Source organism: Aulonocara sp. 'chitande type north' Nkhata Bay, linkage group LG17, assembly GCF_057382095.1.
Source record: "Aulonocara sp. 'chitande type north' Nkhata Bay isolate Kocher_YH1m ecotype deep benthic linkage group LG17, A_spYH_male_GT1.1, whole genome shotgun sequence".
Taxonomy (NCBI): Eukaryota; Metazoa; Chordata; class Actinopteri; order Cichliformes; family Cichlidae; genus Aulonocara; species Aulonocara sp. 'chitande type north' Nkhata Bay.
Window position 1 is genome coordinate 11,434,315 of NC_141360.1, and position 27,277 is coordinate 11,461,591.

The 27,277-nt window shown below is 41.5% G+C and overlaps 2 protein-coding genes and 1 long non-coding RNA gene across 3 annotated transcripts; 1 reads left to right on the top strand and 2 right to left on the bottom strand.

Annotated features, from left to right (window-relative positions):
• Positions 1 to 370: 370 nt before the first annotated feature.
• Positions 371 to 9,897, bottom strand: LOC147309700 (complement factor H-like). The gene is made up of 9 exons (XM_086268583.1): positions 9,724 to 9,897; positions 9,339 to 9,518; positions 8,805 to 8,910; positions 4,038 to 4,114; positions 2,628 to 2,807; positions 2,157 to 2,345; positions 1,760 to 1,945; positions 1,112 to 1,291; positions 371 to 661 (listed from the first exon to the last, which is right to left on the bottom strand). Exons 1-9 carry the CDS (start codon positions 9,791 to 9,793, stop codon positions 471 to 473), a joined length of 1,359 nt encoding a protein of 452 aa, XP_086124709.1. The 5' UTR covers positions 9,794 to 9,897; the 3' UTR covers positions 371 to 470.
• On the top strand, positions 7,794 to 26,426 carry LOC147309701 (uncharacterized). The gene is made up of 4 exons (XR_015125624.1): positions 7,794 to 8,233; positions 8,351 to 8,420; positions 26,045 to 26,122; positions 26,231 to 26,426. It is a non-coding gene; the product is annotated as an uncharacterized LOC147309701 (long non-coding RNA).
• LOC147309702 (uncharacterized) lies at positions 21,733 to 23,253 on the bottom strand. Its single transcript, XM_086269832.1, has 2 exons — positions 23,159 to 23,253; positions 21,733 to 23,056 (listed from the first exon to the last, which is right to left on the bottom strand). The coding sequence occupies exons 1-2, from the start codon at positions 23,251 to 23,253 to the stop codon at positions 22,414 to 22,416; spliced, it is 738 nt and encodes a 245-aa protein (XP_086125958.1). The 3' UTR covers positions 21,733 to 22,413.
• Positions 26,427 to 27,277: the final 851 nt, after the last annotated feature.

The following is a 27,277-nucleotide window of genomic DNA, read 5'->3' on the forward strand; positions in this document are numbered from 1 at the left end:
GGGGTTGTTTCATTGTTAGGCCATGAAACCCAAAGCCCCAAGACTTTCAGCAGAGTTAAACTTATGTAAGAATTAAAACAGACCCCGTGATGCTTTTATTAAAATAACATTACATGCAATTACTGTTACATGTGTGTACATGTGTGTGCTCATCTAGGTTACAAAAACACTTTAATAGCAGGTATGATCTCCTGCCAAAGGGAGGGAGTTTGTTATTTTATTTATTTTTTACTTCTTTTTGTTATCTTTATTTAATCAGAATATGTTCAGACTGGAAAGATAGGGCCACCATTTTGTGTATTTGTCCACAAAGGATTTATGAATGACTTTGATTTTACACAAAAAAAAAGATGTACTGGAAGAACACAGACTGAGTACATAGGCTTTTATTAAAATGACCACACACATCAGTGCACTAATCATTTATAGATTTGCGTGCTCATGCTCATCGTATCCAATAGACAGAAATGTTACTGGCATGTGGGCAGATGCATTACGCCTTCAATGCACGTCTGACGCATTTCCAAACTGCCAACACGTCTTCCCCTGCTACATATGAACTCAATTACATCATTATGTTCTGAATACAGCTTATCATCGCTGACATATCTGAATTGAATATTGTGTTTGCTCATGTCTTCTCTATTTACAGTGCAGGGTTCTGTAAGAGTTAAGAGAAAAGATTTTGTTAATGTCAGTACAGTACACCAATGCAGGAATGCACAACATATATCATATATAACTATTCAAGTCTTGATTACAAAGGCACAGTGCTTAAAACCAAGCAAGTCTGATAAAATGCAATCTGTATCTGTATCAAAACTCCAGATATAGTACAGACCTCACACAATATCAAATTATGAAAGTCTAATGTTAAATTGTCTTAATTTTCCCATTTTTTTAAATAACATAAAACAGAGCGCATCTAAGAACATGAAGCCCCCAAATTCTGCATCCTTTCTCAAATAAATTATGTCAACAGCTTGAAAGGCTGATTCCTGTGTAAACTCAATTTTCTCTAAATTTAAGAGTAAAAAAAACTTGGGACCCCTAAAATACTTTTACATATGCAGAATCTTAGAAAATACAACATAATATAGCTATAACTTACTGAGGCATCTCATCTGTCCAGTCCATTTACCATTTTCACAGGTTTTATATGGTGTACCTTCCATTTTGTAGTAATTTTGACAGATATACTCAACCCTTTCTCCATGGCTGTATTGCCTTTTAGTACTGATTTTGGTGTCTCCATCTGAGAGTGGTTGTGGTTTCCCACAACCCACAGGATCTTAAATAAATATAGACAAAAAACAAACAAAAAACTTGAAATTGTTAATATAACATTTTTTAATATCTACTCACAATACTATTAGTACCATTATGCAACATCTTACAGTAAATTTTTGTGTAAATCTTTTAGAGATTCAACTCTCCAAATTACTGGGGGTTTATTCCGACTTCTCTTTTTTATATTTACAGCTGTTATTAACATGAGCAGCTTATCTGGGCGCTTATTACTGACTGGGCTTCGCATATGTACATGACATTTCCTACACAGTGATTGTAATTAGGATCAACCGCAAGACTTGTCCAAAAACATTTCCCGTGTAATTTTTGCCTGAGTAAAAGTAACCGTAACTGTTTTGGGGATTAAAAAATGTGATTAAAGCCTCCTGAAATTGCAGTGCACTGTGACTGGATGATCTTTTCTTGTCACATATTATGGGTGAGTTGACATAGAAAAAAACTGGCTTACCTCCGCATGTTGGAAACGGATCGCTCCACTGTCCATTTGCCAAACATTCAACTGTTTTATTGCCTTGCATAAAGTGGTTACGTCTAAGGCAAGTAAAGGTTAGCTTTTGTCCTTTCTTTAGCCGATTGCCTTGTATGTGTGATGTGATTCTTACACTGTCTGATATTCTTGTGACTTTGCATTCATCTGTTTTAAAGAAGACAGTCTTTTAATCTTTCAGTTTAAAGTGTAATGCAGCAGTAGTCTAGACCCAAAGGAACCAAATAAAATGTAAATCTTAATCGTTATATAAGTTTAACAAATGAAATATAATGATTACATAATTGTTACACAAATATATGGACATTTAAAAAACATGTCAAATCACGTCAGCTTTTCTCAGTTAAAGTAAACCTACCAGAGCAGGATGGAAAGGAAGCATTCCAGTACCCAATTTCTAAACACTCGATTACTTCAGAACCTTCCAGTTTATACTGATCAGCACAACGAAAATGTAATGTGTCCCCAGTCCTTATCGCTTCATTCCCTTGTGGTAATCCAGTTACCTGCAGATTAGGGTCCATTACTCCAACTGCACAAGGGATTCCTGAAAACAATAAGTAAAAGTCATTATTGCGATTGTAGACATAATAAAGTTTTTTTTATTATGCCCTGTGAATGCTACTATTAAACATGGAGAAGCTTATTTAAAGATAACCAAACATGCATTTTGAGAGTTAAACACGAGCAAGGATACTTCCTTTATACTATTTTTATAGTTTTGCACATAGCGGCTGCAAAATGGCTCCATAGTGTTCCCCTCTGAATTGCAAGAAAGCAGAATGCAAAGAATGGACTATGCAGAAATATAAAGAGATCTACATCTTACTGAGGCATCTCATCTCTCCAGTCCATTGACCATTTACACAGGTTTTGTACGGCCCACCCTCCATTCTGTAGTAATCCTGGCAGATGTACTCAACCCTTTCACTATGACTGTACTGCAGTCTGGAACTTTCCTTCGGGTCTCCATTTGAAAGATGTGGTGGTTTCTCACAACCCTCGGCAGCTACAAATATGGGCAACAAAAATAGAAGTTTAAAAATGTTTTCATCACAATAATCACATTTCACCATGAGTGACACATCACATACCTTGATCAATTAAATTAAATTAATTACGTTTTATTCATATACCAAGAATTCATAAAAAATGTTTTTGCAAGATGCTTCATAATGTAAGGTGAAGACGCAAGAGCACAAAAAGATAAGGAAAGATAAATAAACTATATGAGAAAGAAGCAAGTCACAACTAAATAGAGGGGAGTGAAGAAGAAGTGCTAAAAGTATGAACCTCTAGTAGCATAACCTGAATGCCTGATAACAGCAAAAAGATGTACTGAGGTACTGGACTGTAAGTATATGTTCATGAGTTCAAGGTTCATGTAAGAAAAAAGCCGAAAGGTGTATTAGGTGTCCTAAGTCAGTGTTTCCCAACCTTTGGGAGCCACGGAACATATTTCACATTCGAAAAAACATCACCAAACAAAAATGCCACAAAAGTATATTGATAATTTTTACCTGCACACCAAGCATAGCAGAATTGGTTTGATCTGCTCCCAGTATACCCTTTTTGCTTTCTTCTGACCACTACTCATGCTAGGGCCTCCATCTGGGTCAGAATTTTCCCCAGGACCAGGTCAGACTGATTACTTTTTCTTTTCAAATATTTATCTGTTGCTATTACGTGCTCCATTGTTTTACAGCATGAGTATTATGTAATTTCTTCTTTGTCTTCTTCTGTTTTAATGGCAGTTGGCAACCCATTTAATTAGAGCAGGTAGTTGTACTACCCTCTATTGGAAGAGAATGAAATTGTTCTGCCCATTACACCGATCGCTTAGAGTAGTAATCAGGTGGAATCAGATAATCTTCCATGGCACACTTGATCATTGCTCACAGCACACCTATGTGCTGCGACACAGTGGTTGGTAAACACTGTCCTAAGTGACTGGTTGGGTTATATACAAGCACCAGTTCTTGCTTTATATGTCATGTGATACCATCGCAGGTGCAATATGGATCCACAGGAATTGGTACAAATCTTGAGCAATATATATTTAAAATGTAGTACACAGGGTATATACAGCAAGCTCATTTCTCATACCTAACAGGACGACTGAAATTTTCACATTTTTCGAGTGTAAGCAGAGGACCTTATAAATATACACTGTTAAGCTAGTTCAAACTACAAATGTCGATAAAAGTAACATTGCTGGTGTGTTGACTGAAAGACTTACTTTCACATACTGGCACAGTACTACTCCATCCGTCCAACTGACAAGTTCGGGTGCCATCGCTATCTCCCATTGTATACCTGCAATTACAACTCATATCTGATAAGTGATTGATAAGTGCGCATGCGCCAACCAGCGTGCAGCCTGTTACAGTCGCTCCTGCTTTTCTCTTAGTTTAGCTCTTTTTTCTTACGTATTCTTTTTTTTTTCTGACTTGTATTTTCCTCCGTTTTCTATCTCTTACTCAATCATGTGGATTGAGAGAGTTTTTGTTCTTCTGGTGGCCGTGGAACTGTTACTTTTATCATGGAACGGGACCGCGGCACATCTCCTACACGCACGGACTGTTTACTCCAGAGATCAGCTGATCGCCCTGATGCCGGCCGGCTCGCTGGCCAGGCCCGCAGAAGTGCCCGCAGAAGTACCAGCTGAAATTTGGAGGAAAACACATCGGGGATGCAGAGGTCAAGGACAGAAGAGAAGAAAAAAGGTGACGGTGAGACAGCGGAGGCTCGAAGCGAGGAGGAGGTTTAAACCGTGTCTGCCGTCTATCGTGATGGGAAGTGTGCGATCGTTGGCAAGTAAAATCGACGAGCTCTCAGCACTGGTACGGAGTCAGAGGGAATACCGAGAGTGTAGCCTGATGTGTTTCACCGAATCATGGCTGCACCAGGTCATTCCCGATGAGAATGCTTCCGTGGAAGGCTTCCACACTGTTCGGGCGGACAGGGACAGCATCGCTAGCGGTAAGCGTAAAGGAGGTGGGCTTGCTGTTTTAGTTAACAACCGGTGGTGTAACCCTGCCAACATAACAATCAAAGAAAGGATTTGTTGCCCGGACACTGAACTGTGTGCTGTTGGACTCAGGCCGTATTATTTACCCAGGGAATTCTCTCACGTCATCTTGGTGGCTGTTTATGTTCCCCCCTCTGCTAACCCCACAGCTGCATGTGACACTATCCACTCTGCCATAGCTCGGCTACAGACTCAGCACCCGAGTGCCTTTATTGTGATCTCGGGTGACTTCAACCATGTATCACTGGACAATACACTACCAACATTCAAACAATATGTGGACTGTCCCACCAGGGGAGAGAAAACTTTAGACTTACTGTATGCTAACGTCAAGGATGCATACAGCTCCTCCTCCCTCCCCCCACTTGGTAGGTCAGATCATAACCTGATTCACCTCACCCCCCGCTATGTGCCAATTGTGAGGAGGGAACCTGTGACCACCAGGACTGTTAGGAGGTGGTCAGAGGAGGCAATAGCGGAACTACAGGGCTGTTTCGAGGTGACCGACTGGGAAACACTCTGTGAGCCTCACGCCGAGGACATCAATGGGCTTACTGAGTGTATCACAGACTACATAACTTTCTGCACCGACTCCATTGTTCCAGCTCAGACTGTTCATTGTTACCCAAATAACAAGCCGTGGGTGACTAAGGACATCAAAGCCCTCCTCAACAACAAGAAGAGGGCTTTCAGAGGGGGCAACAAAGAGGAGGTGAGGAAGGTCCAGGTGTTACTAAAGGACAAGATCAGAGAGGCTAAGGACAATTACAGGAGGAAGCTGGAGTGGAAACTCCAGCAGAACAGCATGAGAGAGGTGTGGAGGGGCATGAAGACCATCACTGGATTCAGGCCAACCAACAGCAGGGGAGCTGAGGGAGGTGAGAATAGAGCCGACGAGTTGAATCTGTTTTTCAATAGATTCGACACCACAGTGTCTGCTTCCACCCCCACAACCTCACCTGCAGTCAGCCTGGAATCCAGAGCCACACCACTGTGCCAGCCTCTCTCTTCACATGTTGCCTCCTGTGAGATTCCTGACACCCCTCCCCCACCCATCACCTTCACTCAATACCAGGTTGAGATGCAAATGAGGAGACTTCACTCAGGCAAGTCTGCTGGACCAGACGGAGTGAGTCCCCTTGTCCTCAAGGCCTGTGCCCCCCAGCTGTGTGGAGTCTTTCATAAACTGTTTATGCTGAGTCTGAGTCTGCAGAGGGTCCCGGTGATGTGGAAGACATCATGCCTCGTCCCTGTACCAAAGACGCCTCGTCCCAGTGGCCCCCAGGATTACAGGTCCGTGGCACTGACCTCCCACATCATGAAGACCCTGGAAAGGCTCATCCTGGACCAGCTGCGACCCATAGTAAGACCACATCTGGATCCCCTTCAGTTCGCTTATCAGCCTCGTCTCGGAACAGAGGACGCCATCATCTACCTGCTCAATCGTGTCTACACCCATCTGGACCAGCCGGCGAGCACTGTGAGGGTCATGTTTTTTGACTTTTCCAGTGCTTTCAACACCATCAGGCCGACCCTCCTGGGTGATAAGTTAGCAGCGATGCAGGTGGATGCTTCTCTGGTGTCCTGGATTGTTGATTACCTGACAGGAAGACCACAATATGTACGTCTCCCACAGTGTGTGTCTGACAAGGTGATTAGCAACACAGGGGCACCACAGGGGACTGTCCTCTCCCCCTTCCTCTTCACCCTCTACACCACAGACTTCAGCCACTGCACAGAGACCTGCCATCTTCAGAAGTTTCCTGATGACTCTGCGGTGGTTGGATGCATCAGCAGGGATGATGAGACAGAGTACCGGGCTGTGGTCGACTCCTTTGTCACGTGGTGTGAGCAGAATCATCTGCAGCTCAACGTGGCAAAGACCAAGGAACTGATCGTGGACTTCAGGAAGACCAGGAAACACTTGACCCCTGTTTCAATCCAGGGGGTCAGTGTTGACATTGTGGAGGACTATAAATACCTTGGAGTACACATTGACAATAAACTGGACTGGGCTAAAAACACCACAGCACTTTACAGGAAGGGCCAGAGTCGTCTCTATTTTTTGAGGCGACTGAGGTCCTTCAACATCTGCCAGAAAATGCTGAGGATTTTCTATGAGTCTGTGGTGGCCAGTGCGATCCTCTATGCTGTTGCATGCTGGGGGAGCAGGCTGAGGGTCGCAGATGCCAACAGACTTAATAAACTGATCCGTAAGGCCAGCAATGTTGTGGGGATGGAGCTGGACTCCCTCAAGGTGGTGTCGGAGAGGCGGATGCTGTCCAAGATAAAGACAATGTTGGATAACACCTCCCACCCACTCCATGACATGTTGGTCAGTCACAGGAGCTCGTTCAGTGAGAGACTGAGATTACCGAAAAGCACCACTGAACGACACAGGAGGAAATCATTCCTGCCTGTGGCCATCTCCCTGTACAACGCATCCACTTAACACACTGTTTGCTGCTACAACTACACATGTTTCTTTTCCAAATATTTATTTATAAGTGACTTATGTATGTATGTATGTATATATATGTATATATTGTACTATTCTTAGTTAGCGTATTGTCTGTCTTGTCTTAATGTTGGTTTAAAATGGAGCACTGTAACAAAAAATAATTTCCCCCAGGGATCAATAAAGTATTCTGATTCTGATTCTGATTCTGATATCTCATTTTGTATTTTCACCCACACACTAAAATTTATAGAGTACTTGAGCAATCATTTTGCTTCCAAGTAACCATTTTACAGGATGAGTTCCTGCCCCAAGTGGAGGAGTTCAAGTATCTCGGGGTCTTGTTCGCGAGTGATGGGAGAAGGGAGCCGGAGATCGACAGACTGATTGGGGCTGCAGCTGCAGTAATGCGGACGCTGCACTGGTCCGTCGTGGTGAAGAGGGAGCTGCGTGTAAAAGCGAAGCTCTCAATTTACCGGTCGATCTACGTCCCTACCCTCACCTATGGCCACGAGCTGTGGGTAGTGACCGAAAGAACGAGATCGCGGATACAAGCGGCAGAAATGAGCTTCCTCCGAAGGGTGGCTGGCCTCTCCCTTAGAGATAGGGTGAGAAGTTCGGCCATCCGGGAGGGGCTCAGAGTAGAGCAGCTGCTGCTCCACATCGAAAGGAGCCAGCTGAGGTGGTTCGGGCATCTGACAAGGATGCCCCCTGGGCGCCTCTTGGGTGAGGTGTTCCAGGCATGTCCCACCGGGAGGAGGTCCCGGGGCAGACCCAGGACACGCTGGAGAGATTATATCTCTCGGCTGGCCTGGGAACGCCTTGGTATTCCCCCGGATAAGCTGGAGGAGGTGGCTGGGGAGAGGGAGGTCTGGGCCTCTTTGCTTAGGCTGCTGCCCCCGCGACCCGGCCCCGGACAAAGCGGATGAAGATGGATGGATGGATGGTAACCATTTTAAGTTGTCTTGAGATCGGACATCAGTGATTGGACACTGAATTATTTTTAGGTTTTCCCTTGTACCTAAACCACTTAACACTGTTGATCATCTGCTGTTCACTTAAGCCTCATCGGAAAAGACCTGAGTGGAAGTGTGGCCATTCTTCAGGAAGGGAAACTGGGAGAAAAGACTGAGGTATGTCAACCTAACACAAGAAGTACAGCAAAAATCAGCAGAAACAGATCTTGGAACTCACTTTCACAGTGAGTTCTAAATTTATGTTTAAACATTTTTAAAAATAAGCCTGAACTCTCTTATGCAAGCTTTCTTGTAATTTCTTTAATGCAGTCTTAGGAATAATGTAGTTAATGTAGTCTGCCAGGCTTCTTCAAAGCTCCTTTGAATAACGGCTTCCTTTTATCCCATTCTTGTTGACATTTTCCAAACAGCATTGTTGTACGGGACTTTTGTCTTAAAACAACTTGAAGAGTTTCTGTTTTAACACACAAATATAAGCAATCCTCATGGGACTTTCAGAGCGTGTACATTATGTCACTGAATTATTATAGATCCACATACCCTAGATTGCAAAAGTATTTGATAGCTGTTCCAAAAACGAGCTCTTCTCCGCGGATAATTTCATAATAGCCATTGGGAACGTCCTCAGGGAGTTCACATGGCTTTACTGAAAAAAAAGAAAAGAGAATATTTTTCATGAGTAAGTATGAATTAGACCTTATTCTTCTCTTATTATTGCTTATTTTTAATTGAAATCAGGTGCTTGCCGACAGTGACATAAATTTTTTACAAAACTCTTTGTTAATAACAGTGTTGAAGTGTGGGTACAATGTTATTGATGCAGGGATTTGAGGAAGCGATTTGCTATTTTCATACAATAGATTACTGTTAGCAGCATACTGCAGCAGTTTTACAACTGTCTCAGTACAACTCTTTCTAATTCCAAAAAACGAAAGTTTTGGGATAAAACTTTGGTAATTGATATTTTGTGAAATGTTATGAATTGCATCTTAGAAGGGATTAAGGATTATTTGTAACCCTATAAATACAGTCATAAGAGTAACAGCAAAATAGCAGGCAAACCATTTAACTTACAGTTGCATTTTCCCTGACGCAAACTCTCCCAGCCAGTATTTGTGCATATATATCTGAGGGTTGGACCAGATATATAACCAGTCTCGCATGTGAAATGTATCACATCTCCTTCGCGGTACTCAACTTTTTTAGTATTTTCTGACACATAGGAGTGAGGAACATTTGGAAGCCTTGAACATACTGAAAAAAACAACATGGAAAGAGACATATACATAGATTGACCAAGGATTCCAAAATTACATCTACATTTATATTACATATAAATGTAGATGTAATTTTGGAAGAGATAGTAGAACAAATAAAAAAGAGGGTAAATAGAAGTACAAGAAATGTCTTCTCTTTTAAACTAAACAAAGAACACAGCATTTAAAAAAGTCTGACTTACCGTTTTCTGAGAAAGAAACTTCCACATGTCCCCATAGATGGAGAAACAGAAGGATTAATGACAGTCGCATTCTGTCAAGTGGACTGCAAACCAAATTTTCACTGTGCACAAATCCTTTGACAAACTGTGCGTTTTCTGTGCAGAACTGCTGTGTGTTTATCACAGTATTTGAGGCCAATGGTTAAAATATGGACTTCCCTACTGGAATTGCACAAGCCTCAAAATGACATATCGCAAACAACAAGTTTCACTGAACACGCCAGAGGAGTTCACAGACAACAATTCACAAACCTCACCCTATAATAATTTATAGACTTTATAGAGTTGATTTCTTTCATTGCCTATAAAATAATTTCTAACATTTTACAAAAGAAGGTTTGTGTCCTCTTTCAAACATCATATAAATTAATCCGTCTATTTTTATAATTAAATTAAAATATGAGATTAATTAGTCCTGAAAATATAGACTGGTGTATGATGCTCAAAACAAGTTTGCAAAATGTAACAGATGTTATATCTTATTTTGTGATAGAATGATTAGTGTTCGCTGAAAAGGCTACTGTGCAGTTTAATCACCACGACTAGTAAGTCATAAATGGAGATGGTACTGAGGTACAAAGTCCATTGTAAAAGTCAGCCAGAGATTCAGGTCGGTAAATAGTTTTAAAGAAGTTGTTGTTTAAGAGAACATCTTTAAATTCAAACATAACCAATATCTATGCCCAGGGGTCGGCAACCTGCGGCTCTTTAGTCCTTATAGTGCGGCTCCGCGTGGTTTGGGAAAATAAATTAGAAGTATTTAGCTGAAGTGTAATTTATTTATGTTAGTTCTTTTTTAACTTGTAGTTCTAAATTGGAAGATTATTGTGATATTGAAATATACAAATAAAATTATATTTTATTATTTTTTCATGCTCAAAATAAGCGTCACACTCCAGGAGACCGGTATACCTGCCAAAACGCCGTGCATTTATCGAGACTTTCAACCCTAGGTAGGCCAATTATGGATCTTCGGATCCACATTATGTCAGCAGCTATTCTCCTCCGTGAACGATGTTAAAAACAAACACTGCTCACGCCTCACAGATGACAGCTTACAGTCCTGCGTAAAGATGAAAGTGACTTCGTACAGCATTTGCAGACGCTGTGCGCAGAGGTTCAGGAGCAGAAGTTCCATTGTAAACATACCACAGCAGACCCGACGATGTTTCCGTGAACATGCTTTTCAGCATCTCTTTATTGACCACTTTTCACACACGGTTGCTGTACGCATACAGCCGGCTGTAGCTTTTCAGCTCACAGCCCAACACATACCAACACAACAGCATAGATAGCACAGACATTAAGGCGGTGAGGCGTGATTGCTGGTGCCTCTCAGATGCTTCCGCCTCCCCTGCAGCGGCGCTGCAGACCACGCCTCGCCACACACATTAACCAGGTAACATACATAATTAGGCAGAATTTTGCAAATATCTAGTTTTCATCTTTCAGCAGCATAGTGCTTTTTTTCCAATTATTTTTTAAAAGCCAGGTCAAGGCTCCAAAAGCTCAAAGGCGACATAAGGGTGGCGGCACACAACAGTTTTTGTTTGCTACATGGATCATCTTAGTTCAGGTTGGTGTCTTTCCTTTTGTAATATTTCTTTAAGAGTTCAAAATGTGTTAATTACATAAATGTAATTTTCTCTGTAGCAGCTTAGTTGTTCACACAAAGCATAAAAGTAAAAAACAATATATACAGTGTTATCTTAATTTTAGATGTCAAAAAGTATTTGCGGCTCCCAGTGTTTTCTTTTGCATGGAAACCGGGTCCAAATGGCTCTTTGGGTGTTAAAGGTTGCTGACTCCTGTCTCTTTTAGAGAAATTTTCAACCAAGATGAAATTTAGTTTTGAAAATTTGAAAGAACTTTTGTCATATTTGAATTTTTAGGAACATAACACAGGACATTATATATCTTCAGCCTCTGCTTGTTGTTCACCTTTACCATATGATTTTCAATGACTCCATGTAATGAATACATGGTTTTTCATTAAACTCCTTCATGTAAAATCTTACACATCATATACAGAGTCATTACATGATGAAATACAAAAATATAAACATATTTTAGTGTTGTATCATACTGAGACATTTCATTGATTTGGTCTATTCACCATTATTGCAGGTTTTGAATGGCTCACCTTCCATAGTATAGCAGTAGTTTTGACAGACGTACTCAGCCTTTTCATTATTTCATTGTTCATGATTTTCATTATTATGCATGGACCTTATGCAGTGCATGGGCACTGCTCTTTCTCCTATGAGGCCACATAGTCAGTGTGTCATGTTTAGACTCTGGGCTTGTGTCTGAATGTCAAAAAGTGACGGAGTGGAGAGTCCAACTGCAGGTGGTACCACTTCGGGAGGGTGGAAGTTGACCTTATTGTCTCCAGGGAGACAACACATCGCCACCTGTTCTTCTTCCTGGAAAACGGCAACTCTCCACTGGTGTTGGTCCACAGGGATTGGTGCAGGTTGCTGCTGTACGGGAATTGGTCTTCCTTTGATCCAACCCTGCTTTTCTTCCAGAGGCTCTGTCAAATGCCACCTATCCCAGTCAGCTGACCTATGGACAGCTCCCACTCAGGGCTGGGACTGGGTGACAGCTCAGCTTTGTGCCATGTTGGTGTACGTCAGCATAGTTGGGAAGGTTACTTTTTTTTTTTTTATGTATTCATTTATGCAAGTTTCAAAATTTTTACACATTCACAAACAGCGGGACAGAGGAACACAGACAATAAAGACAATAACAACAAAAAAAAAAAAATCAAAAACAAAACAGGAGCAAACAAACAAAAAAACAAAAACAAAAAAAAAACAGAGCAACAAACCCCACAACAGGGTACACGGCCAGCACTTATTAAAAACAGCAGAGAAGAAAAAAAAGCAACTGGTATACATGTCAAACAACTCACAATCTAGTGAGTCCAATCCACAAAATCAAATCCAAAGATCGCTAGGAGGAGCTGATAACAATTATGCAATAACAGTTATGGGCAACAGCTCAGAATGAAAGCAGTTAAAACAACGTGGTCAGGACCCAGGGCGTGGACTGTCCTTCTTAATGTGGTCTATAAAGGGCCCCCATATCTTCCTGAACTTCTCCATGGAATCAGACGTAGAGAACCGAATTTCTTCCAGGTATAAACAGGAGACCATCTCCTCGAGCCACCTCTTGAAGCAGGGAGGGGAGGCAGATTTCCACTCCCCCAGAATCAGACATTTGGCAATCACCATACCAAACATGAGGGCCTGTTGAACAGCAAAGGGAAGTGCCAAGGAGTCGCCGGAGCAGCCCAGGATCACCATAAGACAGTCAGGATACAGTTGCCTATCATAAACAGTGCTATAGAAACTAAAAATACTAGTCCAAAAGGCTGTAAGCGTAGAAAAGGAGTTGCAGGGAAGGTTACTTTTAAAATAAATTCCACTACTGGTTACAGAATACATGCCTTAAAATGTAGTCTGTAATGTATTCCATTAAGTTCCTAAATGGAAGTAAGGTATTCTGAATATTTTGGATTACTTATTATATTGTAATGCTTTTAAAAACTACATGAATGTACTATTGCTGTGTGATTTATTACTGTTACTGAAGGCTACTGCTTTTCAGAACTGCACATGATTAATGCTAGCCATCAAATCTAACAGCCTGCAGTCTATGAACTAACCTCAGCTAACGCCAGCTAACAATGTTAGCTTGGTGGCAAGTAGTTTTCAGTAATAGCAATAAATCACACAGCAATAGTACATCAAAGATGCTGAAGTGGCACATAACCCAGGTAGCTACCACAACTAAAACTAGGTAGTAGCAGTAGGCTAATGTTAGCTTTTAAGAAAGAACTTACTTCCAGATGTTTCTTTAGCTTGGAGGTGGAGTCTTTTGACGCTGAGAGCAGCTTGGTTGCTGGCAAACAGACTTTGCATTGCACTGGTCAGATTTCGCCCATCCCTTTCTTCTCTAAATGTGAAGTGGTGTTGGAATTTCCAAGTAAGAAACGCTTTCGTGCCTGTGCACTGTTGACTCTGTTGTGCTGGCTCCGGGTCAATTGTGTAACTGACACCACCAGCATTATTAAGACGCTTACATTAGAGCCTCTTATTGCGTGTTTTGTTTTGGTTTCTGGCAATGTATGGAATTACCAGAATTAGAGAGGGGATAGCCTAACATACGAAACAGGAAAAGACTGTCGTGCAATCCATTAATTTCAACAAAGTAACTGTATTCTAATTATCACCTTTTTAAATGGTAACTAACGGAATTGACACTATAATCAAACGATGTGTCCAAACAACAGTCGGAGGTTCTGAAACGGGACTTTACTGGATTATTAAATACTGTAAACTCTCTGAATGCAGCTGTATTCATCAGTGGACCTGTACTGCCCGTCAGAAGAGGAAGCGAGAGATTCAGCAGGTTGTTTGCACTAAATAAATGGCTTATATCAGCATGTACTGACCACTCAGTGCATTTTATCAACAATTTTAATAATTTTTGGGTATGCAGGCATCTGTTTAAAGCAAATGGATTAAATTTTAACAAGTCAGGGATGAAACTGTTCACCTCCAACTTGTTTTATTCCATATGTCATCCATCTGTGCTTGGTGCCAAGGCTGAGATAAACGAGGAGTTATCTCATAAAGAGGAACAAACAATACTCCAAAAACAGACAAAGCCCAGCAGAAACCTTGAGGAGGAGCCTCATCTGCCCCCACCCCGGAAGAGCTTCAGAAAGGAGAGACATCAGAGGCAAGAAGAGGGGTCCCTTTTTGCCTCCAACTCTCTCAACAACACCAATGACCAGGACCAGGGACCACGACCTCCTCCAGTCCCCCAAACCCCTGACAGGCCATCACCCTCCTCACCCTCCCTTTCTCCCTCCTCCCCACACCTGAAATTCACTGAGGAGATGATGGAGCGGGTCAATGCTGGGCTCAGATCTACCCCCCGGCCCAATCCCTTTTTGTCCCCCATAAACCCCCCACCAGAGCAGCCAAAGGTTTGCCATAGAGCCCCACCCTCAACAGAGCAATCGAAGTCACATTGCCCAGCCTCGCCCCCCTTAGTTCCTCCTTACCACCTTCATGCTCTGTCTCCGCAGTCTGATGTGTGATGTGTGAAGGGTCTGGGCTGCGAGGATTATGGCAGTGGTGACTTTTCCCAGGATAAGCTGGGACCCTGTTTACTAGAAGGTTTTAAAATTTCTGTAATTTTAGGTGACAGAAGGAGACATGTGGCCTGGTCAAAACACAGAGAGCTGCACCCTAAAAGATCTTTAAACATAGTAAACATACCTTGTGTGCCACAGACTGCTCCCAAACACGAGGGGGCAAATAATACCTCTAAAACACTTACGTTGGCTTTATTAAACGTTAGATCTTTAGCTGGGAAAACATTTTTAATTAATGATTTAATCACTGAGCACAGTCTTGATTTTATGTTTTTAACTGAAACTTGGTTGGACCAAAGTAACAGTGGAGCTGTTCTCATCGAGATGACCCCTCCTAACTACAGTTTTATCAGTGAGGCCAGGGTGAGCAGGAGAGGAGGGGGGGTTGCTATCTTATTTAATGAATCATTTCAATGTAAGCAGCTATCTCCTGGAAGTTTTCAGTCTTTTGAATATGTGGCTTCACAGCTGAAAGCCCCATCCAAAGTTGTGTTTCTTAATGTTTACAGGCCTCCCAAATACTGCACAGACTTTTTTAATGACCTCAGTGAACTGCTGTCTGTGATCTGTGTTGATTTCGACTGTGTAATTATTGTTGGGGATTTTAACATCCATGTGGACAACCCTCAGGACAAAGGGACTAAAGACCTGAGTAACACTCTGGGCAACTTTGGGCTGACTCAGCATGTAACAGAGGCCACACATAATAGAGGACACACTCTTGACCTACTGATCTCCAAAGGCCTGAGCATTTCAAAGGTTACTGTGTCTGATGTGGGCCTGTCTGATCATTACTGTGTTTTCTTTGAAAGTAAAATTTCAGCCCAGAGTGATCACAAAACGGTGTATAACTGAAAACAGTAGTGAGATCTTTAACCAGGTCTTCCCATTAACACTTGGCCTGTCCAGAGGGTCAGTCAATGAGCTCGTCAATAGCTTCAATGCTAACATGTTAAATGTAATGGACACCATTGCTCCCGTTAAGGTGAAGGTTATCTCTGGAAGGAAAAAGTCTCCATGGAGAAACTCCACACTAGTGAAAAATGAAAAAAGAGAGTGTAGGAAAGCTGAGCGCAAATGGAGAAAAACAAACCTCCAGGTTCATTATGACATCTATAAAGAGAAACTTCACAATTATAATTTACAACTGAGGAATGCAAGGAGGTCCTACTTCTCTGATATCATCATCAAAAACAGTCATAATGCTCGTGTCTTATTTTCTACAGTTGACAGGCTAACAAACCCTCCTGTGTCAGTGGCAGCTGAACTTCATTTGACCATGGCCTGCAATGACTTCGCCAAATTCTTCACAGACAAAATCCAAAAGATTATACAAGCAATTGGTACATCAACAGCAGATTCAGGATATGTACTGTGTCCACCGAAAAACTGTTTAAACACCATCAAACAGTTTCACCCTATTAACAGCAAAGACCTGGAGGACATCTTAGGTCAACTGAACTCCTCCTCTTGCTGTCCTGCCAACATTTTTTTTTCAAAAAGGTCTCAAAGACTTTAGAGTCAGACCTGTTACAGATCGTCAACTTTTCTTTAATGTCAGGTGTGTTTCCAGAACCACTAAAAGCTGCTTTAATTAAACCTATACTGAAAAAGGACAATCTTGACAAGACACAAATGAAAAACTACAGGCCAATCTCAAATCTCCCATTTTTAAGTAAGACCATTGAAAAGCAGTTTCTCAACAGCTCAATTACTTCTTAAAACAGAATAACTGCTATGATGCCTTCCAGTCAGGTTTTAGACAGAACCACAGCACTGAAACCGCTCTGACCAAAGTGATTAATGACATATGTCTGAATACAGACAGTGGAAAAATGTCAGTCTTAGTTTTGCTGGATCTCAGTGCAGCATTTGATACAGTTGACCACAACATATTACTCAAACGACTGGAGAACTGGGCAGATATTTCAGGAACTGTACTAAACTGGTTCAAAACATACTTAGAAAACAGGAAATACTTTGTATCAATAGGTAACTTCACATCTGAGCAGACTAGTATCACATGTGGAGTTCCCCAAGGTTCCATCTTGGGACCCCTTCTGTTTAACATTTACATGTTCCCACTGGCACAGATTATAAAGAACAACAAAATAAACTATCACAGCTATGCAGATGACACACAAATATGTATCACAATGTCACCAGGAGACCGAGGCCCTGTACAGGCTCTTGGTAAATGCATTGAGAAAATTAATGACTGGTTGTGCCACAATTTTCTCCAGCTAAACAAAAACAAAACTGAGGTAATAGTCTTTGGTGCCAAAGAAAAACAATTACAGGTCACCAGAGAACTTCAATCTATACATCTAAAAACCACAAACGAGGCGAGAAATTTGGGTGTAGTGATGGATGCAGACCTAAACTTAGAAAAACACATTAAGACAATAACAAAATCAGCTTACTATCACCTCAAGAATATTTCAAGGATAAAAGATCTGATGTCTCAACAGGACCTGGAAAAACTAGTCCATGCATTCATCTTTAGTAGGCTTGATTACTGTAACAGCATCTTTACAGGTCTACCTAAAAAATCAGTCAGACAACTACAGCTCATTCAGAACTCTGCTGCTCGAGTCCTCACTAAGACCAAAAAAGTGGACAACATCAGTCCAGCTCTGAGGTCTTTACACTGGCTGCCTGTCCGTCAGAGGATAGACTTTAAAGTTCCGATGCTGGTCTATAAAGCTCTGAATGGTTTAGGACCAAAATACATCAGTGACCTCCTGACCTAGTATGAACCTTCCAGATCCCTCAGGTCAGGTTTTTTATCAGTTCCCAGAGTCAGAACCAGACACGGAGAAGCTGCATTCATCTTTTATGCTCCATATATCTGGAACAAACTCCCAGAAAGCCTCAGATCAGCTGAAACACTCAGTTTATTTAAATCCAGTTGAAGACTCACCTATTCTCAGCTGCATTTGAGTAAAACACCAAATCCACACTTTTAAGCTTAAATTTCAAAACTTACATTTTAACTACTGATTTTATCTACTGTTTTTTAAATCAATTTTAAATCATGCTTTTTATTTGTTTTTGTTTTTTAATGTCTCTGTAAAGCACTTTGAATAACCTTGTTGTTAAATTCTGCTATATAAATAAACTTGCCTTGCCTTACATACTGCCCTCTCGCACCTGGAGAAGAGAGACACGTATGTGAGAATGCTGTTTGTAGATTACAGCTCATCATTCAATACCATCGTTCCCTCAAAGCTGGAAGGAAACTGCAGGAAACTGAGACACTGGTGCCAAGACAACTAGCTCACCCTCAATGTCACGAAGACAAAGGAGTTGATAATGGACTTCCGGAGGTGTAGGGAAGCACACACCCCCATCACCATCAACAGTGCTGCTGTGGGGAGAGTGAGTATCTTTCGTTTCCTAGGCGTACATGTGGCGGAGGATCTCACATGGTCATTACACACAAACAAAACAGTGAAGAAGGCACAGCAACACATCTTCTTTCTCAGGAGACTGAGAGATTTAGCATGAGCCCCCGCATCCTCAGGACCTTCTACCGCTATGACACTGAGAGCATATCTCACCACGTGGTATGGCAACAGCACCGCCTACAACTGCAAAGCTCTCCAGAGAGCGGTGTGGTGTTCCAAAAGGATAATTGGAGGTGAGCTTCCCTCCCTCCAGGACATCTACAAGAAGCGGTGCCTGAGGAAAGTGGGGAGGATCATCAAAGATTCTAGTCACCCCGGCCATAAACTGTTCAAACTACTTCCGTCAGGCAGAAAGTACTGCAGTATCCGGTCCCAAACCAGCAGACTGGCCACCATCAGGCCACCAGACTGCTGAACACTGACCACTAACACTTCATAGACACCTCACTCTCATCTGCCGGAACCTGAACACTATGCACTTCATAGTGCTTAGTGTCGCCGGGGCGATCGTGGCTCAAGAGTTGGGAGTTCGCCTTGTAATCGGAAGGTTGCCGGTTCGAGCCCCGGCTTGGACAGTCTCGGTCGTTGTGTCCTTGGGCAAGACACTTCACCCGTTGCCTACTGGTGGTTGTCAGAGGGTCAGAGTGCAGACTAGAAAAAAGCGCTATACAAATACAGGCCATTTACCATTCATATTCTACATATATGCTATTTCTTTTGCACAGTATTTAAACTGCTGACCTCTGTATATTTTACACACACGCACACACACACACACACATATGTATGTATATATATATATATATATATATATACACACACACATATGTATGTATATATATATATATATATATATATAAAACACCCAGCACGCCCCTGCGGGCGGTTTATCCTTCAAGCTCGGGTCCTCTACCAGAGGCCTGGGAGCTTGAGGGTCCTGCGCAGTATCTTAGCTGTTCCCAGGACTGCGCTCTTCTGGACAGAGATCTCCGATGTTGTTCCTGGGATCTGCTGGAGCCACTCGCCTAGCTTGGGAGTCACCGCACCTAGTGCTCCGATTACCATGGGGACCACCGTTACCTTCACCCTCCACACATCCTCTCGAGCTCTTCTCTGAGCCCTTGGTATTTCTCCAGCTTTTCGTGTTCCTTCTTCCTGATATTGCTGTCATTCGGAACCGCTACATCGATCACTATGGCCGTCTTCTTCTGTTTGTCTACCACCACTATGTCCGGTTGGTTAGCCACCACCATTTTGTCCGTCTGTATCTGGAAGTCCCACAGGATCTTAGCTCGGTCATTCTCCACCACCCTTGGGGGCATCTCCCATTTTGACCTCGGGACTTCCAGGTTGTACTCAGCACAGATGTTCCTGTACACTATGCCGGCCACTTGGTTATGGCGTTCCATGTATGCCTTGCCTGCTAGCATCTTGCACCCTGCTGTTATGGATTCTTCGATACCCAACATCCACAATGACGGCGAAAACAACTAGTAGCTCAGTGTTCCAACATTCGAAAGAAGGGACTGCTCTCACAGCTAGAGATTGACGAGGTACAACACAAATGCTACGGCAAGGAGGAGTCAGGACGCCAGGTCAGGGGGGAGATATCATCACCCCCACCCGAGATTGGGTACATAGCCCCAAGTGCGATAGGAGAAGGATCGTTGAGTGCGAGAGGAACTGACCTGAAAAATAGGATCATGGCCAAGCTTGAAACCTGGATCCCCCGTAGCCGGTTACCAAGATTACGTGAAGTACCCTCAGAAGGTCTGCTAGATGATGTTAATGCAGCACTACGGAAGCAGCTGGATAGCGTAGTGGTTAGACTACACGCCTTTGGAACAGAGGATCGCAAGTTCGATTCCTGCCTGGGGCGTCTGTATCCAGTAAGGGTCCTAAGGCTAGACCCCCTATGCTAAGCGAGCCTACCGCAGACATGAGCGAGACAGATAAATATGAAGGCATGCCGGCTCGGACGTCGCCCGGATCAACAAGGTCCGCGTCAGGTGTTGAGGAACCAGGGCACCCTGACGAAAAGTGGGCTACTGGAACAAGAAGGCATCGGTGGGCAAGGGACGAAAACAGGGCATTGTTGGAATGCTACTACGCAAGTAACCCCGGCGGAAGGGGCTACATGAATAGGATGAGGGATATATATATATATATATATATAGACGCACACATACAGTATATAGATGCATACATATACAAGAATCACACTCGCATCTGCTGTAACAGTAATGTGACGTGACGTGATTTGGAATACAGTTACTCATATTTTGTATTTTAAATACATCACAGTGGTAAATGAATCCCATTACTCCCCAACACTGTACATCAGCCTTCCATACATATTGAAAATGTAAGGGAGTGCAGAGATCTTGAGTATCTCAGAGTATCTTGGCACAGCATGCATGCAAGATAGAGTTCACTTAGTAAACATGTAAAGGTAGAAAACAGACTCAGTCAGCTCATATGCTTTTATTAAAATGACTTCAGTGATCTAATTATTCACTCAGAATAATTACTGATAAGTTCGTAGACCCATTTCTATCTAATTTAGTACAAAAACACCATTACTGGCAAGTTGGCAACTGTATCACACCCTCGACCACCTCTGATGCATTCCCACTGCCCCAACATGTCTTCCTTTGGTACACACAAACTCAGTTTTATTATTTTCTCAATACAGTTTATCAACACTAAAATATCGAAACTGAATATTATGTCTGTTCACGTCTTCTCTGTTCACAGTGCAGGTTTCTGTAAGACAAAAAAAAGAAAGGCCTTTTAATGTTAATAAAATACAGGAATGCACAGAATATTGTGTTCTTTAAAGGACATTATGGGTATGATTTATTTTTTAGTTTATTTTTTCCTGCCTAACTATAAATGTCATTATCTTGTTTTTCTATGGCTATTTTACATGCCATCTCTAACATAGATTTCTGTACTGAAATTTTGAAGAATAAGAAATGTTTAAAAGTCACATTTGGATTTAAACTGAGCTTTCTCTAAATAAGTGGGCCAGTTATTTAATTTATGTACTTATTTATTTTTGGATTTTAGAGCAGAGTTATTTGTTAGACAAATATTCAGAATTTTAAGTCAGAAATTTGCACACCTGTATGGCTGCGGTGCTGTAATGTCAGCCATTCTTAAACTCTCTGTGAATTGTACTCATGACCATTGATCAATGACCATTTGTATATTATTGATCATGAAATTGACCTAACAGGCCACTGTTAGTCAGTGGTGCTAGTTTCAGGTTGAAAAAACCTGCGTTTAGTTGAGACTGAAGAATTTACTTGGATGAGTGATTAATTATTTCGACCACTGAAAACACTACATCCACATGAATAGAATCAATCTTTTGGGACATCCTGCTACTTCTATCAGCAGTCACATCGTCAGTAAACACTGGTGACCCAGTTCATCTGACAGCCATACATGTTCATGCCATAATATTACCTCCACCACATTTCAAGTGTCAAGTGGCTTTTTTTGTTATTTCAACCATGTACAGTGGTACAGTACAGAGTGAAACAAGACAACGTTCCTCCGAGACCACGGTGCTACATATGACATGTAACAGACAATCAACACAGGACTACGTAAAGTGCAATCTGCAAATACTGCAAAAAAAACGGGTGGACACAAAGGAATTTGCTGCTCTTGACAACCTCCACAGAGCATCCATCAATGTTAAGTTTTACAGTGATCTCTGCTCTCCTGAAGTCAACAATCATTTCTTAAACAGGTTGTTGGTTATACACCAGTCCGTTAGCTATGCTGGCTTGTCGTTCTTGCTGATGAAATCCACTACAGTCATGTCATTGGCAAACTTGATGATGCATTGCTGCACAGTTGTGAGTCAGCAGAGTGAACAGCAGTGGGCTGAGCACACTGCCCTGAGGGGCTCCAGTGCTCAGTGTGGTGGTGCTGGAGATGCTGTCGCCGATCCGAACTGTCTTTCTGTCAGAAAGTCCAGGATCCAGTTGCAGAGGAAGGTGTTCAGATCCAGTAGGCTCACTTTTCCGATCAGGTGCTGAGAAATGATTGTGTCTATGAACAGCATTCGTACACTACTTCCTTATTATCCAGGTGGGAGAGGCCGAGATGTAGAGTGGTGGCGATGGCATCATGATGGTGACAGGCGAACTGCAGTGGGTCCAGTGTGGGTAGCAGCAGGGTCTTAATGCGCCTCATGATGAGGTTCTCAAAGCACTTCATCATGATGGGTGTGACTGCAATAGGATGGTAGCCGTTGAGGCAGGACACTGGGGACTTCTTTGGCACAGGAACCATGGTGGTGGCCTTGAGGCACCTCAGGGAAAGGTTGACGATGTCAGTGAGGACATCTGTCAGCTGGTCTGCATATTCTCTGAGTAGTCTTCCAGGAATGTTATCTGGACCAGCAGCTTTCTTTGGGTTAACTCTGCGAAGAGTCTTCCCCACATGAGCAGAGGTCAGACACAGAACCTGGTTGTTGTGAGGATCGGAGGACTTCCTCACCAACACATCATTCTGTGCGTCAAACTGTGCATAGAAGTTGTTTAGTGTGTCTGGTAAGGAGGAGTCACAATCGCAGGCAGGTGTTGTCTTTCTGTAGCTTGTGATGGCCTGGATGCCCTGCCACATGCGTGGCGTGTCACTGCTGTCTTGGAAGTGGCTGTGGGTTCTTCTGCCATGCGTGTGCTTCGCTGCTCTGATGGCTCAAGACATGGAAATATTTGTGTAAACAAGATCCAGCGCGTTTTCCCCCCTTCTCGCGATGTCCATGTGTTGATGAAATTTCAGAAGCACTGACTTGAGATTTGTGTGGTTGAAATCTCTGGCGATAATAAACAATCCATTGGGGTGTGCATTCTGGAGCTCGCTGATCGCTGATATTTGATAGTTCATATATTATCAAATGTAATATGCTTCAGATAATGCTTTTTCTCTCATTCTACATACTCTTCTTCATCATTCTATTACACATTAATCTTTGTTTCATCTCTACAAAGGAAAAAATATCTGAACTGTGCTGGCTCTTTTAGAGGTTTTGTGACAAAGTCTAGTCTGGCCTTCTTGTTGTTGGTATTTTTGTACTTGAGTGGACCAGCTGTAATCTATCAGTTTTTAAATTCATGAAGCATCTCCTGATTTTGACAGTGATATTCCTATCTCCTCAAGATTCTCGGGTAGATGTTGTGAAGTTGAAAGCATTCTGTGATTATCCACCCTATTTCTGACCTGGTTTTGTTTATCAAAATAAAACAATTTCTCAGATTATTGATTTGGTCTCTCCCAAGGTTTTCTGTGTTTCTTTCAAGTCTAATGATGACCTTCACTTGCATCAACATCTCTTTGGTCCTCATATTAAGAATGAAAAGACAACAAATGCAAACTCAAGATTCAGAATAAACTTCAAATCTTTTCTTCTTTTTCTGTATTTAATAAAATAAAAAGGGAACATATAAAAGGAACTGTAATTTACCGAGGCATCTAATCTCTCCAGTCCATTCACCATCGATACAGGTTTTGAATGGTCCACCATCCATGAGCAAGAATTGCTGACAGACATATTCAACTCCTTCATTATGTTGGTACTCTTGTTTAGTAGTTATTTTGGTGTCTCCATTTGAAAGAGGTGGTGGCTTCCCACAACCACAACATTTTATACTATTAGTAATATATTTTTTAGAATTGTATTATTAAAATCCAAAATTCTAGTTGATTTTTGTGAAAATAGCTATTCAGACTTATTACTGTATGAAATGATTGTTTTTTTTAAATGAAATGTTTTAAATATTAGTATAGGTATACTGAAATATTAATATAAGTATTAAAGATATTGGCTCACACAGAATGATTCTGCAAGTTTTATGTGATTTGTTTACCGTTTTCTTCTTGTCATTCATTTACATGTTTGTTCAGGCAGCTTGTGTCACTTCCAGTTAAGGAAAAAAGCTTTATTGGCAAGAGGACAAGGTCATTACATCAATAAATAACCAAAAGGAAACAAAAAGACTCAAACTAGCACAACCATTATGAAATGTTCAGTGGTCTAGGCCAGCGGTCCCCAACCTTTTTTGCGCCACGGACCGGTTTATGCCCGACAATATTTTTACGGACCGGCCTTTAAGGTGTCGCGGATAAATACAACAAAATAAAACTAGTACCGGTACCGAAAAAAGAAGATTTATTCATAACACACGTGAAAAGACCCAGGAAAACCGAGTAAATGATAAAAACGATAACAAAATAACGCTGAAAACCGATAAAAACCCTGAAAACTATACATTTCACACCTGAGCCTCAACTCTCATGGCCCGGTACCAAACGACTCACGGACCGGTACTGGTCCGAGGCCCGGGGGTTGGGGACCGCTGGTGACATCATTATGATTTTTATATTTTATGATATATAATATAAAATATATAATATCGTAATTATCTCATAAGAGAAGCAGCAATTAGGAGAGCAGCAGTAAGAGAAAATAGCTTGATGTATTAATATAGTTTTTTAGGAAAGGCAACTGTGGCCAATTGCTACTGTTTTCTTGGATTTTGTGAAGCACTTTGGTGTACCTCTGGTTTTAAATGTGCAATACAAATAAAGTTGTATTGTATTGTATTGTATTGTATTGTACAGTGTCCAGACTTAAACCCCGTAGAGTTTGGGATGGACTGGACAGAGTGAAAGCAAAGTAATCTGCAAGTGCTACACATTTATGGGAACATCTGTAACAGATGTGGGAAGAACTCTCTGAAGAATATTTGATTTCTATTGTAGAAAGAATGCCACAGGTTTGTTCAGCTGTTATATCTGCCGAAGGTGCTACTTTGATAAGTCAAAAGTTTAAAAAATACATTTTGGTCTTTAAATTAATTCCATGATTTCTCTTTCAACTCCAATTGCTTTTTTTGTACTATACTTTCATTTTAGAGTGCAATGAGACAATAAACAGCATAATTTTCAATAATAAACTAGAAAATTGGGGTGTTCTAAACCTTTAGACCTGCTGTGTACATAAGGTATGTATAAAGGGGCCATGAAAAGGGAAATATGCTGTGTAAAAAGAAGATTATGCAATTCTTGTACACGGTTTTCATGCTTCATATAATAGCTTCCTCCGTGAATGGAAATCTTAAATATTACTGGCATAAAGTATATAATTTTTTTACTTACCTTAAATGAAAGGTTAATTTACTTTTGTTTGTCTGTGACCATTATCAGATTCATCTTAATCCAGTCACGTCAGCTTAGGATTCATGTGCTGATTTAGCTGCATTACATTCAGTCTGTATTTAGATCAAATGGGGAAGTGACAACCAGATTGAATCAGCTTCCATATGAGTGAGGAGGTGGAATAAATGACTAACTTTTTGTCTCTGCTTCCCATTGCAATCAAATTCATTTCCAAATGAGGTTTGTGGTCTGTTTATTGTGCCACTTACGTAAATGTGTAACGTTCACATGTTCAGGACTGTGAAAATCTGGAAAAGGTCGGGTCAATAAAGTCCAATATATAAATAAATATTGTTTTATTCTCCCTTTCTCTTTCTACCGTATTCACCCAGTGGAGTGAATCTTATATCAATATGAATATTATGTCACAGTCCTCCATTCCTCTCTGTGTTGTCTAGGTTTGTGTTTTTCTATCTCTCTTTTACACACTCCTCTCCTCCTGGGTGTTACTCATTTACAGGGTCCTTGACCAACACACTTGAAGGCAGCTGGCTTACCTGTAATTCATTGTCCTGGATTACCCTGCCTACTACTTAAGGTGATGGCAGAGTGATATTCTCCGCTGGATTGTTGTACTTACCTCTGTTAGTGTCAGCTGGCCTTGTGATTCCTGTTTTCTCTCTACATGTTTCCTTTCCATGTACAGAACTTCCTGGACCCTTCCCTGTTTCCCTCCGAACCCCCATCGAGTGAGTGTGAGTGGACCTCTGTGGATTGTGAAGTGCTAGTGTGAAGAGGAGTTTAATTGTGTTTGCCTTTTTCCCCTTGTACCTCCTTGGATTCCCTGGAGCCCCTCTCACCCCCAACACTGTATATATTTATATATCTCACCTGGTGGCATTGTGTAAATAAACCTCTTTTGATTGCACTATTTAGAGTCCTGTGTTTGATTCCTGCCTTTGTGATTGTGACACATTAAAAGTTATACAAGAGGAGAGTCGGATTAGCCAGGATTAACAAATGTTCACAATCAGTCTTCTTTATGTAAAGTAATGACATGCCTTCCAACAATGCCCATATTGAGGCCATTTTCTCCATTCCTGTCTTGGCCTGGTCAGAGAGCTCATAGAGGCAGGGCCACTTTCTTTTCTCCTGGCTAAGCAGAAGAACAGATCACAGACTGAACATTTTTTCAGCTCTTTCAGGTAGAAAAATGTTAAAAGTATCAATTAATTATTATATAAAATCAAAAGATGTATATATGACTTTTATGTCAGAAGAGAATGCAGTTGCTGTCCACCTAACAGCGTACTTGGATAAACATAACATCTATGACTGTTTCTGTTTCAAATGCTGCACTAATGAATTAGACCAACTATTCACTTTAGCTAAAGTTATTAAGTTAGCTAAAGAGTTGGGATGCTGTGTAAGACATAAATAAAGCTAAAATACAAAGGTTTGGACACTGTTTTGCATGTTTCCCTACTGTAGGGGTCTCTACAAGCATACAGGGCTCTGAGAGGGTACAAGATGACAACTCTGGAATTCTACTAGAAACAGTCGATCATATTTGTTTGTCGAAGCTGAATTCAGTGCAAACTACGCTAAATTAGCATTTTTAGCTAACAGCTACAATAAGCATAAAAGTTACTGTATGGCTATCATTTGTTAACATGACGCTTGTTCTTATACATGTAATACATTTATTACCAACCTGAGAGTTTATCTGCTGGTCATTCGACATGACGAATGA